At 34.0% G+C, this 15,423-nt stretch overlaps 2 protein-coding genes across 4 annotated transcripts in view; one reads left to right on the forward strand and one right to left on the reverse strand.

Moving 5' to 3' along the window:
- Window positions 1–44: 44 nt before the first annotated feature.
- On the forward strand, window positions 45–9,223 carry LOC110826864 (hydroxyproline dehydrogenase). 2 transcript variants are annotated; one of them, XM_087345688.1, is made up of 9 exons: window positions 45–458; window positions 941–1,189; window positions 1,848–2,041; window positions 3,414–3,537; window positions 4,103–4,271; window positions 4,520–4,671; window positions 5,102–5,262; window positions 5,896–6,089; window positions 6,525–9,223. In XM_087345688.1, the coding sequence occupies exons 1-9, from the start codon at window positions 453–455 to the stop codon at window positions 6,698–6,700; spliced, it is 1,425 nt and encodes a 474-aa protein (XP_087201814.1). In that variant the 5' UTR covers window positions 45–452; the 3' UTR covers window positions 6,701–9,223. The 2 variants fall into 2 exon arrangements, with proteins under 2 accessions (XP_087201814.1, XP_087201815.1); XM_087345689.1 differs by having other exon boundaries at window positions 45–293.
- The window catches only part of LOC110826868 (carboxypeptidase D), a 29,877-nt gene continuing 22,280 nt past the window's right edge, over window positions 7,827–15,423 (reverse strand). For both annotated transcript variants that reach the window (XM_022057934.2, XM_022057933.2), the window contains exons 20-26: window positions 15,242–15,389; window positions 14,616–14,788; window positions 13,750–13,896; window positions 12,933–13,083; window positions 11,601–11,870; window positions 10,701–10,868; window positions 7,827–9,923 (exon numbers count right to left, since the gene is read on the reverse strand). In XM_022057934.2, the coding sequence (XP_021913626.2) occupies window positions 9,811–9,923; window positions 10,701–10,868; window positions 11,601–11,870; window positions 12,933–13,083; window positions 13,750–13,896; window positions 14,616–14,788; window positions 15,242–15,389 (1,170 nt within the window). In that variant the 3' untranslated portion in view covers window positions 7,827–9,810. The remainder of the gene's footprint in view (window positions 9,924–10,700; window positions 10,869–11,600; window positions 11,871–12,932; window positions 13,084–13,749; window positions 13,897–14,615; window positions 14,789–15,241; window positions 15,390–15,423) is intronic.

The raw sequence follows: 15,423 nt of genomic DNA on the forward strand, positions 1-15,423 counted from the left end.
TAAAGGACCAAGGAATGTGCACTGCATAAGATGTGGGCTTGTGAGAATCAGAGAAATAGATGAACAGTCAGAAATATCAGTGTTCTAAAAATTCCACACTCGTACTACATCAGCTGCCTTAGAGATATTTTTAGCAATCACAGCCTTGATCTGAAAGTAAAGGAAACTGTTTCTACTGTCAAGGAGATTTTGTCCAGTGTAGTTTTATGAAGAAATGATCTGTTATTAATTTTATCTTCTTTAAATTTTGTGTATATTTTACAGTAATATTTACTATAGACTAATTGGGGAAGGTGAATATGTAGCTGCTAAAAAATAAGTAATATAAATAACAGACAACATTTGAGACTAAAACAAAAAATAGAGATGTTAATATGATAAAAAAGGGGAGACTACTTACTAGAACAATGACTGTCAAACGTAATGACAGATCTTCATTTTGAACTTTAACAATGAATGTGAGTGAACAGAAGTGAAATTTTTTGCACATAAAATGTGTATTCTTTTAGCAGGGTGAAGGTCTTTGCCTTACTCTTGTGTTAATTTTTGATCACACATTTAATATGCAAACACTTTACATTTTTCACTGAATGTTGTCTTAAATTGTATGGTATGAAAATGTTCAAAGAATTTTCCCAATTTAAGACATCAAGATTTTGTTAAAATTAGATGAGTAATTTATGGTAATTACAGTTTTGTAATTTACAGGTTCTAGCAGAAAAAATTCATGTCTCATTACACAGAACATTTACAGATATTTCAGGCTACAGTCTATAGTGACTGGCAAATATGTTTGAAATTTAGTCAGGACATACATTTAAAATCTTTAAAATCAGATCAGTGGTACCCAAATAAAATTCCGCATCCTGTTCTGATCCTTACTACATTTTAGAACCAAAACTATACTAAAGACTATTTTAACTAAAATTTTATGAAACAGATTATGGCAACTTCAGGTCCAAGGCATATTCTGCAGATTGTGGTGACATCTTGTTGCTGTGGTTCAACAAGAACTTATTCACATCCCAACACTAGAACTTTTAGCGCAGAAAACAAGACAACTTCACAAGCACTTCAGTTTGATGATCACCGTACAGCTTTTCAGCATAAGAACACATGGGAGTTGCTGCGAGCTCTGCTTGTTTTGAGGGCATGTGGATCAGACTTTCTGGTTGATAACAGTCTTAAGGTGAATTTAATGATTTAACTTGTTACACGTCATTCCTCCCACTGTTAGGCCTAATTGGCCTGTTATGATATTACAAAATGGAATCCTTCCATATTTCTTGAAATCTTCATAATCATCTTCACTTCTCCTATATCTTAATATTTTGTTGTTTTGCTGACTATTATATAACATTCTCACAGCATTCAGTGTATTCATGAAATGTGTTTACATGAAATCTATATTAAAGTCTGCATAAGTAAATACTTGTCAGATGAATCTCCTCTTCAGAAAAAAAAAAACTTGTAAACTTTAGTGTCTCTAGGTTTGTAAAGAAGATCACACAACTGAAAAAACTGAATCAGAGCACTATACTTGCATTTTATAAGGACTACAATTGCATTAAAGATAAAGATTCCTGTCTTCTGGGTTGTTGCGCTGTGTAGTCTGGTTGATATTAGCCAACATTTCAGAGGTCACACTGCTAACTGGCTAATATCAACCAGACTACAGAGTGCAACAACCCAGAAGACAGGAATCTTCATACTCACCGCTGTGAAAACCTCAAAACTTACGCATTAAAGAGAGTTTAATTTTTTATTAATACAATTAATTAATGTACTAAATATTGTAGAAAAAGAGAGGGAGTACTGAATAAACTATACAAATGATTTGTCGGCAGTTACTGCGTGAAGGACAGTGGATATTTGGTGACCGAGTCTTGGGCTGGTTTCTACATCCTACAATGTATTCCCAATTTGTGGCAGGACAAGAAAGTGCAGATTTAGCTGTAACAGCAGAATCACTCCAGAAGCTGGGAATCAGGCTCATGGTGGCTCCTACATTGGAGGAAGACATAGGAGAAAGCAGCTCAAGGTCTGCTATTATAAACTCTTAGTTATAAAGTATATCAGTTTCTTATTTTATTATTTTCTGAAGTTTGTAAGAAAAAATATATTTTTCTTAAGGGTTCCGAAGGAGCAGCATTTTTACACCCTACCAGCAAGATTCATGTGTCTGTCCATCTGATATGATTAATACCGTGCAGTGTATTGGTATATAAAATCATGCATTCAAACGAAACTGTTTACACTTGAAAAGACACTTAGTGCCAAATGCATTTCGACCTTAAGAGGTCATCATCAGTGGCAAACAAATTAACTATTATTAAGTCATACAATTTCTCTTGGGGTCAAACACGTTTGGCACTAAGTATCTTTTCCAGTTTAAAATTTTGTTTGAATTCATGATTTTATATATCTTGAAAACTCGTCTGTTAGTGTCTATATATATATATATAAGAGAAATTGTATGACTTAATAATAGTTAATTTGTTTGCCACTGATGATGACCTCTTAAGGTCGAAATGCGTTTGGCACTAAGTGTCTTTTCAAGTGTAAACAGTTTTGTTTGAATGCATGATTTTATATACAATACACTGCACGGTATGCAAGGTTTAAAGATTATTGATGCCAAACAGGCTAGATCCATGTACCACTTTTAAGATACTTGGTATGAACATCATGCCATTGCATGCCATCCTATCTTGATACATTTTAACTTTATACCTTTCAAAGTATAATGTCAGGGGCTGTGATGGGAACAATACTGTTGCCATAAGACTTTCAAATTTTATATGGTCATAGATATTAGAAAAGGATGCAACTTCTAATTAACTAGATTTATAGACAAAAATGAAGCTACGCTAAGTGACAGTCTGTGGTAGCACACCAATTCATTTTCTATTAGAGATGGCCAAGTCTGACATTTCAGAACTAAAGACATCTTCCATTAAATAGCCAAGGAACTGTTCTTGTAAAGATATAAACTAGGTTGGGAAACAATGATGAAAACGTGTTTACTGACAGAAAACTACTTCTTGTAATGATAAGTTGCAATTGATATTTGTGACTGTCCACACATTATACTAATCAAACCAGAACTGGAAAGTACAACTTATACTATTTCCTCCATATCATATGCAATGGTTATAATGCCATAACTTAGTCTTGAATTTGGAAGTGGTGTTTTTTTTCATGCTATATGTAATGGTTATAATATCACAACTCACTTTTAAGACTTTCATGACAATGAGGTGCACCTTTTGAACTGGAGTATGCATTAAAGGACATGTGACGTAAAATGTGCACTCTCTTCATTTATATTACATTTACCAAATATTACTATACAACTTTATTTTAACATCTTACTTTCCTCAGACTATATTAATATCCTCTGTCTGTTATAGGCAGGACAAATATGACAGGAACCTTGAAGAGATGTTCAGATTGGCAGAGCTGACACATCGTCATGGCGGAGATCATCCTTGCTTACAAACGAAGATCACGGCTCTGGTCTCAGCTGATACACTGGTAAACTGCTTTTTGGAACACTCATGTTCTTGACAGTCATTTGTGATATTTTACGTAAATGGATGGGAAAACACAAATTATGTTCCTAGAATCAGAAAGGTGTTGTAATTATAGCACTTTCTTTTGGTATTAGGTGTAGCAAAATATTTAAGTGTGATCAAATATGCAGCAACATTGTTCAGGAATCAATTTCTATGAAAAGCAGATGAATGATTTTTGAAACAAAGAAGTCACACAAAAACATGCAATAAGCTTATAGTTTGAAGAGGCAATAACAAAATAAGCATTCACACAGGTGGGGAGGGAAAAGAAAAGAAAAAAAGGCCTTATTGTGCTGTTGATATTATTGAACAAACGTAGCAGTCATAAATGAAATATTACGTCTGCTACCTGTAATGAAATATTTACACTGTCCTTTCTATTAGAAATCTAACAATAAGTACAATTATAATTACATTAAATTTAAACAATAATGGTTTGTAATTAAAATAAAGTAATACACTAGATGGTTGGGATTCTCATGTTTAAAAACTAGCATAAACTATTTTCTTGTAATTTATTTCAGCGCAACTTGTCTCAAGTGTATGCAAACAAGACAGTCAATTCAAGGAGAATGATAGTAGAGCACATTGCATCTGCCATGATCAACAGAGGACAACTGTCTGATATTTCTGGCATGAAACAAAGAGATAGTGAAAATCTGTCCATAGCCTTAGGAAGATTCAAACAACTTGGTAAAACATGTATTAACATAATACTTACGCTTTATTTTGCACAATATAAATGTGTTATGAACTTCTTGATTAATTTTACACAATGAAAAATTAACTGTCAAGTGTAGTGAAGCAAATATTTAATGCATGCTACAGAACAGATGACATTTTGCAGTAGATGTAGTAATTTTTTGCCTTACATCTGCATAGTTGTTGTTCAGGAACATCAGAAAGTTAGAATACATGATGCAGTACTTTGATTTTTCAAGGTGAGGTTGTTTCAACAAAGAACCTTCGTCTGTTGGTGGATGCCGAGTATAGCTACGTAAACCCAGGCTGCAGCCTCATTGCTCTAGCAATGATGGCAGTCTTCAACCACAACAAACCTGTCATAGCTAATACATATCAGTGTTACTTCAAGGTACCAACTATTTTCTTTGTGACTTGAGTTTTACCATTGTACTGTACTCATATTTACTCTGAACTGAAGGCTGTGTTCATATAGTTAGAGTCCTTTGGTTTTCCCCAGTCAGTACCATTCTACGACTGCTGCATATTCATTCTTGTATCAACTGGGAGACGGTGGGCCCATTAGTGGCTGCAATTCCAATTACTGATTTACTATGGAAATATATAATTACAAATGAATGATTTAGAAGAAGTATTATTTTTTATAAAATTGTGAAAAATTGGTGGGGCATATTTTATTTCTGAACTTAAGGATAGACACCTGAAAATATTTTACACTAAAGTTTATACTTCTAGGTTTCATTATCAGATATACTAGATTAAGTTATTTTACATGAGCAGATGACCATATCTTTAAGGCAAAATTATGTTTTCTTTACAAGAGGGCTTTGGAGACATTCACTCTTGAACAAGATGTCACTGAAAGTCTGGGGGCATGTTTTGCTGCAAAACTGGTAAGAGGAGCGTATCTTGAGAGGGAAAGAGAGCTGGATTCTACAAACATTTGTGCATCCCATGTCAAGACTGGAGAGAATTATCACAGGTGAAATGACAATAATTTGGTAGTTTTTAATTCCTGACTTTGATAATCATATTTTATTCAAGATTTTCCCTTTACAATCTTTAGCAATTAAGGTGTTGGGATTAATAGATACAGATATGTGAGCTAACATTTTTCCTTTTTTAGGTTACTGGAATTTAATAACAAAAATAATAAAAACAAAACTAGTGATATTTTATTCATGAAATTTATTAAAAATCATTTGCCAAAATAAATATTTATTTTATCCATCAAAGGATTATAGGAAAAGAAAACAACTATATTATTTAAACTAGTGTTTCTGAGAACTTTCAATATAACTTTTCTAACAGTGTGCATTTAATAGTTAACACACATTTTGGAATAGAAAAATTCTCAAAAATGCACCAATTAATATATGTCCATTAGAGGTATACTTAAAAATACATTTTATAAGTATGTTTTCTTCAGATTTGGCTTTACAGTGTTCCAAATTAACAATTTCAATTTGGTCAACTATGATCCTTATATTTAAGAATAAACTGAAACTGAATTGAACATGAATTTTTATGCGTATAATGATGGTTAACTTCAGTCTAAAGACTCTGAAACAATAAAAGACCTAATATTGATATCTTCAATGCTTGATTTTTATAGAGTCCTAGAACGAGCTTTGCTACATGCACAGCAGGTTGGACCATATCATTGTCTGATCGTGCTGGCAACCCATAATGAGGAAACTGTTCGTCATGCTACTTCACGTCTACTTGAACTTGGAGTCAATCCTAGAGCTGGACATGTCGTGTTTGCTCAGATTTATGGCATGGCTGAACAAATTTCTATGCCATTAGGTAAGATGAGATATTAAAAACATTTAAAATTTATTGAAAGTACATAATATCATTTCTTTCATCTTCTAACATATTATAAACAAAGCATATTTAGTGACATTTTCAGGAGACACTGATGATGGTCCAGTAAGACAGAAATGCATCTGTCTAATAAATGACAATGATTGTGAAAAAAGTCTTTTGGTGTTAATATACATTAAACCATTGTGCATGATTGGCTTTAACATTTTCATTGTTGAAAATTCAAAGACAAGTACCATCTGCCTGATAACCAATTTAATGCAGTGAAAGTATGTATTTTACAAACAAACTCTGTATATAACTTATGGTATGCATTTCTATGTGATACAGATTTCAAATCCATGAAAGACTGTACTTATAGGAAATCTTAGTTCTTTATCAATATTTTATTTATATTGAGGGGATGTGTTACAGCACATGCAGGCTACCTTGTTTACAAATCAGTGCCCATGGGCACACTGAACCAAGTGCTTCCTTACCTGGCTCGGAGAGCTGCTGAAAACAGGTCGGTGCTGCATGGGGCCCGCAGGGAAAGGGAACTACTGCAACAAGAATTGAGCTGGAGGCTCAGATCTGGTTTTCTGAGATGAAGTGTGCTGAGCAGGAAACAAAATGAATGTTTTTATGGTTGCAAACTTGCTGTGCTTTCATTGTTCTATACTTGCATTCAGTGGCTAAGGCGTTACGAAGTGAAAGCAGCTGTCTCCCTGTGGATGACTGATTTAACAATCAAGCATCTGCCTTGCATTTGAGAAATGGCTATCTTATCTTATTTCCTTCTGTTTCTTCAGTTCCCACAGGTGAATGCTGTGATAACAGTGTAAAGTAAGCCATGAACACTTCCTCTTATGTTTCTCCTGATACATCATTCATAATCATATTATCCAATTCTGTTTGATGTTACATAACCTCAGAAGTTGATACAATGTCATAACATAACCAAGAAGAGAAGTAATTACACAGAGTGTTTGAAGTGTCAATGAATATGTTTTATTTCCATGGAATGAAATCAGACTCATTACACATGAATCACACACAAAATTTATTTGGATACAGTGAAAGATGATTAAATGTAAAAATATAAAGGACCAATGAATAAATTGTACTCACAATAAGTTACCTTTGTTATTAAGCATCATATAGTGAAGGTAAAGTTGGGGGCTGTACATAAAGCTTCACACTTCCTTGACACTGGCACTAGGGAAAGAGTTGGGTACTTTTCCACAGGGAGACTGAGAATGAAAGGCTTTTCTATTAATCCCACATATCCAAGAGATTTACCCTGAAAAAATGAATTAACATGAGATTTGGTATAAACATCATGTTCAAATATGTTGCTCATACTTTAATAATATTATGATACTGCTCATACTTACAGCCATACCGATGTTCCTCCTAATGTGTTTTTGGATTCTCATACATTTGCTTCTCTGCATCCCAGCAGTACTGACTATGCCCTGTTTAAGGTCAACTTGGTAAAAAGAACCACAGTGAATTTAGCCCTAATTAAACTGCTACATAATTAGTCACAATCCAGATTCACAATTTAAATTCAAAGCTACATTATGTATTCATTGTGGCCTTCTGGGTTGTGATGCCATGGGATCACCTGCATGATCATATGACATTCCAGAAGATGACTATCAACATTTTCACTGCCATGAGAACCTCAAATCTCAGCTCTACACTGTCTTTAAAGAAAGTTAAAAACACATCACAGATTTATATAATTTTTAATTTTATCTGCATGAAAGATCACATTTTTCCAAAACTCTTTATCTACACACAGAGAACACACACAGTAGCAAATATATATTTACAATTTATTAAAAAATACCAGTAACATGTCATCACTCTCAAAATGGAAAACACGACTTTGGTCACTTTATTTTTTACTACAGCTTTCCCCTTTTAAAAGACATTTTTGGTCCCTATATATAATTTAATTGTTATTACCCTCCACAACTAACATTTTCTTGCATATAAGGACAAATTATAAGTACCTTCACCATTATTTTCTATCAGTATTATGTTTTCTATCAAAACTGGTGTGGAAGTCTGTTAAAATCCAATGGGAAATAATTTTTTGTAGTGGTTGTAAATGTGACATTAACAAACTTTGCCTGAAGGACATTTATAAAATACATCTCATGACTTTGTATGTACAGCTTTGTTGTTCTGATACACTGTTATTAATTTCTCATTACAGCTATATCAATTCTATTTTATAACAGTACATTAAACTACTCATTTATGGTATTTGTGCAACTTGAACAACAACCAACAAAAGAAAGACAAATAAAAATGTTATTGTCTCTGGTTTTCGTTCAGGGTGCTTATTATCATTTTTTTTCTTGTGTTATGATCATTTGGACTCTCTCATGAAATGATTGGTTGCTTGTTCAAAACATAATGATGTTGATAGCTCTTCCTCCATTACATTAGGACTCACAAACGTTGTCATCTGGCTTAGTTTGTCTTTCTAGATTTATACTACAGACTGGATAACTGCCAAATAATATTCTGATTAAAAATACACCAATTTTTGGGGCAGCTAAAGGTGCCAGAAATGTACTTCAATTTTCGAGACAAAGATTTCAGGGAAAAAAGGTTAGTACAGTATTTGAATAAACAACAAATTCACATTTTACAAGTTCCTAGAACAAATCAAATATGACTATTATATAAGAAGACAACTTAAAATGCCCATAAAAAATTCCAGATTTTGATATCACAATACAACTGTATTTGATAGTTAACATGAATGCCAGTTATCAACTATATTAACAGTATAGAAACATTCAGTTTACTGCAATATCTCATAACAGTGATTCACCGTTTGTAAGTTGAAGTTAAAGAGATACATACAGTAACCTCTGTTTCAGTATATTTCACTTACTTGACTAGAGGTTCCATCTTCATTCATGTCCTGAATTCACTCTACCCATTTCTCTCAGAATCTTAGCAAATTATCACAAAGGAAAGTATTCCAAATTATACAATACAATGTCCCTGAATTTTCTTAATACTATTAGTGTACAGTTAAAACTATAAATTAGCTAGTCATTATGTGTTATTCTGATGAAAGTAATAAAACAGCACCAATCAGAGTATACTTCTTATTTTTTAATCCTATCTGCTCCAAATATTCTTTTAACTGAATCTGTACTCAGTATTAAGTGATGATACCATAAAAACATCGTTATTAATACAACACAGTGTATAAAATGTTATACTCTTTCAGTACCAGTCTACAAGCAAAATATAAACAATATAATTCTTTTCTTAATTTGCAAACATTAAGATAAAATTATTACTCTGGTATGTGTACGTTAGGTATGAAACACTCATTTTCCTGTCCCTGTGGCTCTGTTTGTCACCTCTGCTACCTGAGGTTAGTTTTCTGCAGCTATCCAAAACAGTGAATGTCAGTTAAAGGAGATTTAACCGAGAAACTTGAGCAGTTTTTCTGAAACTGTTGATCTAATTCATCTTGGTACTATAGGGTAAAAACAGTTCTAAATCTTATTTGCTATGAAAAAAAACCTTATCAAAATAGTGATTGTTTCTAGTATTTTACATAATGTTAAACATATTAAGCTTTGGAGTATATTCACTGGAAGACTATTGTGAGCTGTGCACATACATGGTAAGTTGTAGGAATTCAGCTGTCTGGTCTTGTCGTTAGATTGACAGAGTCCTATGTTGAGGAAGGTTCCCATTTTTGGTGACTAGGATGAATTAAGACTATATCTTCCTCTGAGCCTGAATCTTCATCATCATCATAGTATGGTTGTGCTACTGTGCTAGAACCTACCATCATAGCAATTATTAATTACATGTAAAAATACAAGCTCATTATTGTTTAGTCAGTACTGAGATAAATCAACTTATTTAGAGATCTCATCCATATACTTATAGGCAATGAAAATTCATTTTCTACATTCGTAACACCTTATTGAGTAAAGTAAAGTTTGTCCCGCAACGTGCCATACAGGCGCTTGGGGTGAGTGGAGGTGTAGCTCCTCTCTTTCTTCTCTGTCAGCAGAATTAAATACTGAAGAAAGCATACAAATAAAAATTCATGCCACAGGCACATTTTGAAATCCTGGCCCCGGTGGTTGACAGCTTTACAATCTTATAGTTTTCAGAGATTAAAGTCAACTTCTGTACAAGTAATTTTAAAAATTAAAGAGACAGAAAAGACAAAGGGTTACTTTTAATCCCTTTTGACTTCTATTCAATGTGCTCCCCAACATCTAAGGCACATGCCATTCACCTGGTACTGTAGAAAACTGAACATCAGCAGAGGATGAAATGCTGTTTGCCAATATTACCATTTCATTAGTTCAGCTAATATGACTACCCACTGGCAAAGACAGTACCTCATCACATGTTCCATATAAGATTGTTTCAGCAACAAGGCAGAAAAACATCCGAAGACCACTGACATTAATCCCACATGAGGATTCTTTGGGTTAGGGAGTGAGTCAGGGAGAATCAGCAAGAGTATAATAAGACACTAACTTCAAAAACTCATTTGTCAGATGTTATTTGAAACACTAACATTTTACAGATATAAATATTTACCTGTAAGTGGTGTATTGAAGGAGTCTGCTACATCTTTGTAGTCACCTTCAAGGAGCAATTTCTGTGGAAGAGGAGAGAAGTAATAATCTCTCCTGTCTCTCTTTGCTCGCTTTTGACACACCGTATAGAAGCATATCCCAAGTACGACTAATGCCATGCATACAGTGCCTGTAGAATATAAACATGGCTACAATGAACAGTCTGAAGACAAATGTCCTACACACTACAGAAAAGACAAACAATGATTTAGTTACAAACTGCAACATAATAATACAAACACTGCAGTGGTACACACATTAATCATAAAGACAAACAAAAGGCATCAATTAAATTCAATGCAATCTTAACCTCAGCAATAGATGGAGGTGAGTTTTAGTTTCCTGTTGCTGCAAACGTTAATCCTAGAGAAAGGTCAATGATTAAGCCTACACATTAAACAGGAGATCAAGCAGGCCTTTCGAGTCATTTTGACAATGGTATTAAAGAACAACTAATGATCTTATCAGAAACTGTACCCCAACCTTGTAATTCAACTTACAGTTATCACAGGTCCTCATTAATATTAATTTTTATTGTCCATGACATTTAAAACAAACAGTACCAACTCCTAAGTCAAGTGCTGCAACATAACTCTTTTCTGTATTAAGTTGCCATCTGTCTTTTGTTATGGAACTAATTTTTCAGTTACATTGGATAGCAGGCACACATTATGAAGTGAGAAATTATTATTTAATAACTTTTATTCAATTTGTGATTAATAAATAAAGGCACCACGTTTCTACTGCAAATCTTACAATAATGTCTGTGGACATATGCAAATATAACTGAAGGGCAGTAATAAGTAGTACAAAAATGGTCGTTTTAGCAAACATGGCAGTTATTTCTTTATTCCTTACTCACCGGCTAGCATAATAAACACCATCCTTGGCAATCCCATGACTGTCTCATCTCTATAAAGTCTAAACATGATAGGAGCTGAATCCTTGTCAGTGACGTGCACAAGCTTGGTGGTTGGAAGGTACCCACGAGCAGATACAGTGACAGTGTGATCACCTGGTGGTAGCAGCCTCCAGTATGCTCCACTTGCAGTAACATTCACTACATGAGTACTGCCCTCCACATGCACATCTGCTACTGATATTGGCCGATTCTCACCATCAATCGCGTAACCTGTGACATTAACGTTTTTAAATTTTTGCCCAAATGTAAAATAAAGGTCATATCATATATAGGAAAGAAGCAGTATGATATAATAGGTAGGTATATGGCATATTGAAAAGTGACATCCAGTGGAGAGAAAACCTCATGTTTCTGTAACCTACACAGTTAACACAACACTGAAACTAACCAAACAAATAAACAAACTGTCACTACAAACCTATTTCAGCTACTCATCAAAATACTGATTTTTCAATCAAATCTCAAACTTCCTACTAGTTCCTATCATGCCATAAACTGTTCATTAGGCAAGATCTGAAAATAAAAATACTATAAGAGAAGTTGATAAAATTAAGTACACAACAATACAATTCTCCCCCGAATAAAATATTAAGACAATTGATGTTCTCATGGCGGGGGAAATATCAATGTGCATCTTTAGGGCTGCAATGAAGACAGAGGCAGGATGTTCCTCTGACACACTGATATCTATTTACAAGTCCACATAGGCCAACACTGATGAAAAATGAAGTTAAATAAATAACCACTGGCAAAACCAAGGACTGGGTAGAGAGACCAAATGATGAAAGGTATATATATAGAAGAAGAACACTTATGGAAGAAGAGGAAAAAGCAGCGAAGTCTTTATCATAAGATGTCACGTTTGTGAAAACATCCATGGACAAGACCAAAGATGGTAATTGTACACATTATGCAGGCATGTTCTTCTTTCTACATCTTCTTATCATGGATAACTGACTGATGCTATGATCACAATTACAAGGAATACGATTCTGACCGTCGTTTCTCTGAACTGTTGGTATTTACCTACATGGCCATATAGCGTTACTACCCAGAAAATGAACTTCATTCTCAAGCACTATAATTTATATCTTTAACAAAAAACCCACTAAACACCTGAAAATTATGAAAAATGTATATTTTGTCATCATAATGTGTTTTCCGTCTCATTTTTCACATCCTATATGACAGATATTAAGGTCTAAACAGATCCAATGGAGACCTTATTTTGACAGGGTCACAAAATCTCCCTAAACAGTGTATGTAAAGTACCTGTAATCCCCTTGGTTACTGCATCCATCATTGCTAACAAACTTTCCTTATGTTCATTCCAGAGTGTTGGCAGACGTGACTTCTCTGGAGACCCACAGCAATCCACAAACACATCCAACTGGAATGTGCTGGTGTTCACGTAGCTGTAATCCTGCATGATACAAGTTAAGCAGTAGGAACCAGAGAATTTTACAAGTATAACAATTAAGAAGATAATAATGTTTATGATAACAGTAACAATAGTATCATATAACTCCAGCTCAGATACTTGAAAATATGGATTTCTCTCTTTATGGGATACAGCTATAACAACTGACAAAATTATTGTTTATATCAGTTAAATAAGACTGGTGAACAATGCTATATAATAGCAGTAAAAGTGTCATTAAAATAAAACTTGAATGAACAGAGACAGAAGTCACAGAAGTATATCTCTATACAAATAAAACAATCCTGTACAAGTTGAAGTAATATCAGCATCATCAGTTAGAGGTGTTGCCCCAATCAGTATTAGAATAAACATAGTTACTCTGGATTTACACAAGAACCTCATCTACGAAATACAAACAGATGTATTTATCCAGATATGCCACTTTGTAGGAACAGTTTCTACTTACACAAATTTAGAGTCTTAGCAGTTTTACAGAGAAATTAAATTTTAAATAAAATAATAACTGCTCTGTAGGGTTGCAAACATAAAAAAAATAGTAATAGAAGTTTTTGTACCACCAGTGACTGAAACAATAAACAAGCAGTTCCAGTAAAAACTTACTCATCACAGATGAGCAAACATGTAACATGACCGGCTTCAACTTACAATCATGCTTCCATTTCGATCCCTCCAGCTTCCTGCATTTATGACACCATTTTCAAAGACATCTCGTGAGTCGCTTGTACAATTAGGATGGCCATCCCCCATTGTTGGATGATGTGAGACATAATACTTGCCAAGATTACGATATATCTGCAGAACAAACAGCATTATGAGATTTGCTAAACATGCACTTTGAGAAGTAAAGATGAGGTAATGTAATGCAAAAGTTTTAATATGGAAATTTATTAAAGTTTCTGACATTTAATAATTAAGTCAGACTGCATAAATATTTAGTGGAAACATTAGAGTTAGCAGAAAAATATAACTGATTGTAAAAATTCCACAAACCAAAAAGTCTGACACTCTATAGTCAGGGCACCTGATGACGGAGGCAGTATGACCTCTGAAACGTTGGTTAACATCGACCAGACTACACAGCGCAAGAACCCAGAAGACAGAAATCTTCATACTCACTGCTGTGAAAACCTCAAATCTTACAAAAAAGTATCGTTTTCCATACATATTCAGTGTCAAGCAATGATCTCATGCTGACTGTTTTACACAATGACATTTGCCAACTTCACAGATTATACAGGTTAAATAACAAGATGATCATGAATTGGGAAAAATAAGGAAGGAATTGGCAATGGCCTATGTCAAGGTACTATCCCAGCATTTACACAAAGGAAAACCAAGAATTCGTCACTCAAGACAGCTGGTATCTGAAGTAAGATCCAAACTGGTTGCCCCTCTGAATTTGAGGCAGGAGGGCAAATCTACATTGTGATATTCAGTCATTCAAGATTAGGAACAGCAAAAAGTTTAATCTTTAAAATTTCTCTACTGAAAATAATAGTGCAGTGTGTGACCTCTTCATCTGATGTAGCGTATCTGTTGCCTTCTTTGGAACCTCTGCCACCAGCATATGGAATGTCTACATGAAGTGATCCAGCACGAAGAGCCACAGTGAGGACTGGTACTGTCTTCTGCAGAAGATCCATCAGAGCTTGTGTTTCAGGTTGAGGTAGCTGTTTTTTATTAGCTATAACACCAATGACTCACAACAGTGATGAACTAAGACCATTTTCAAATAAAACAAAACAGCACAAATATGCAGTGCACTTGATTCAATTTTAATATTCAGTTTTGTCATAATGATGATGGGTCTTGGGTTTCATAACAAGAAAGTCTTTATGCAGTTTAATAAGAGACTGCTCAGAAAATTATTTAACGAGGATATCAGTCAGTTAATTGAATAGTATGAACTGATGCAATAAAATATAAAATAAGTAAACAAACAACTATTAACACTATAAAAAGACACTATTGCCATACGCGTTTCAACCTCAAGAGGTCATCATCAGTGGCATCATGGAAATTAATTCATTTAATCAAATGGTTTAAACTGGATTTAGAAATAAATAAGTTTTAAGTTTTATGATGCAATAACTTTCATATCCCTTTAACCTTCATTTCGTTAAAGAAACTGACATACCTTCTGAAGGAAAATCAGTGTCAAGATTCACTCCATTTCCATTGACACCACTAATGGAGCTGGAATTGCAGTCTTCTGGAAACTTCTGTTTCTCTGTGGAAGCTAAATGATCAGGATTTGCATCAAGTACAATATGTACCGACAAGGTCTAGAACAAAAAATATACAGAACAAATATTCTAG

The sequence above is a fragment of the Zootermopsis nevadensis genome, unplaced genomic scaffold (genome assembly GCF_977971745.1).
Source record: "Zootermopsis nevadensis isolate Lab colony 2312 unplaced genomic scaffold, Znev_1.0 Znev_ptg000009l, whole genome shotgun sequence".
In the NCBI taxonomy this organism is placed as follows: Eukaryota; Metazoa; Arthropoda; class Insecta; order Blattodea; family Termopsidae; genus Zootermopsis; species Zootermopsis nevadensis.

What these genes read in the sequence shown, in the direction of transcription:
- LOC110826864 (XM_087345688.1), top strand. An exon ending in ATAGGAGAAAGCAGCTCAAG is followed by an intron (nt 2,042 to 3,413) that starts GTCTGCTATTAT and finishes TGTCTGTTATAG; the next exon opens with GCAGGACAAATATGACAGGA. An exon ending in CATATCAGTGTTACTTCAAG is followed by an intron (nt 4,672 to 5,101) that starts GTACCAACTATT and finishes TTTCTTTACAAG; the next exon opens with AGGGCTTTGGAGACATTCAC.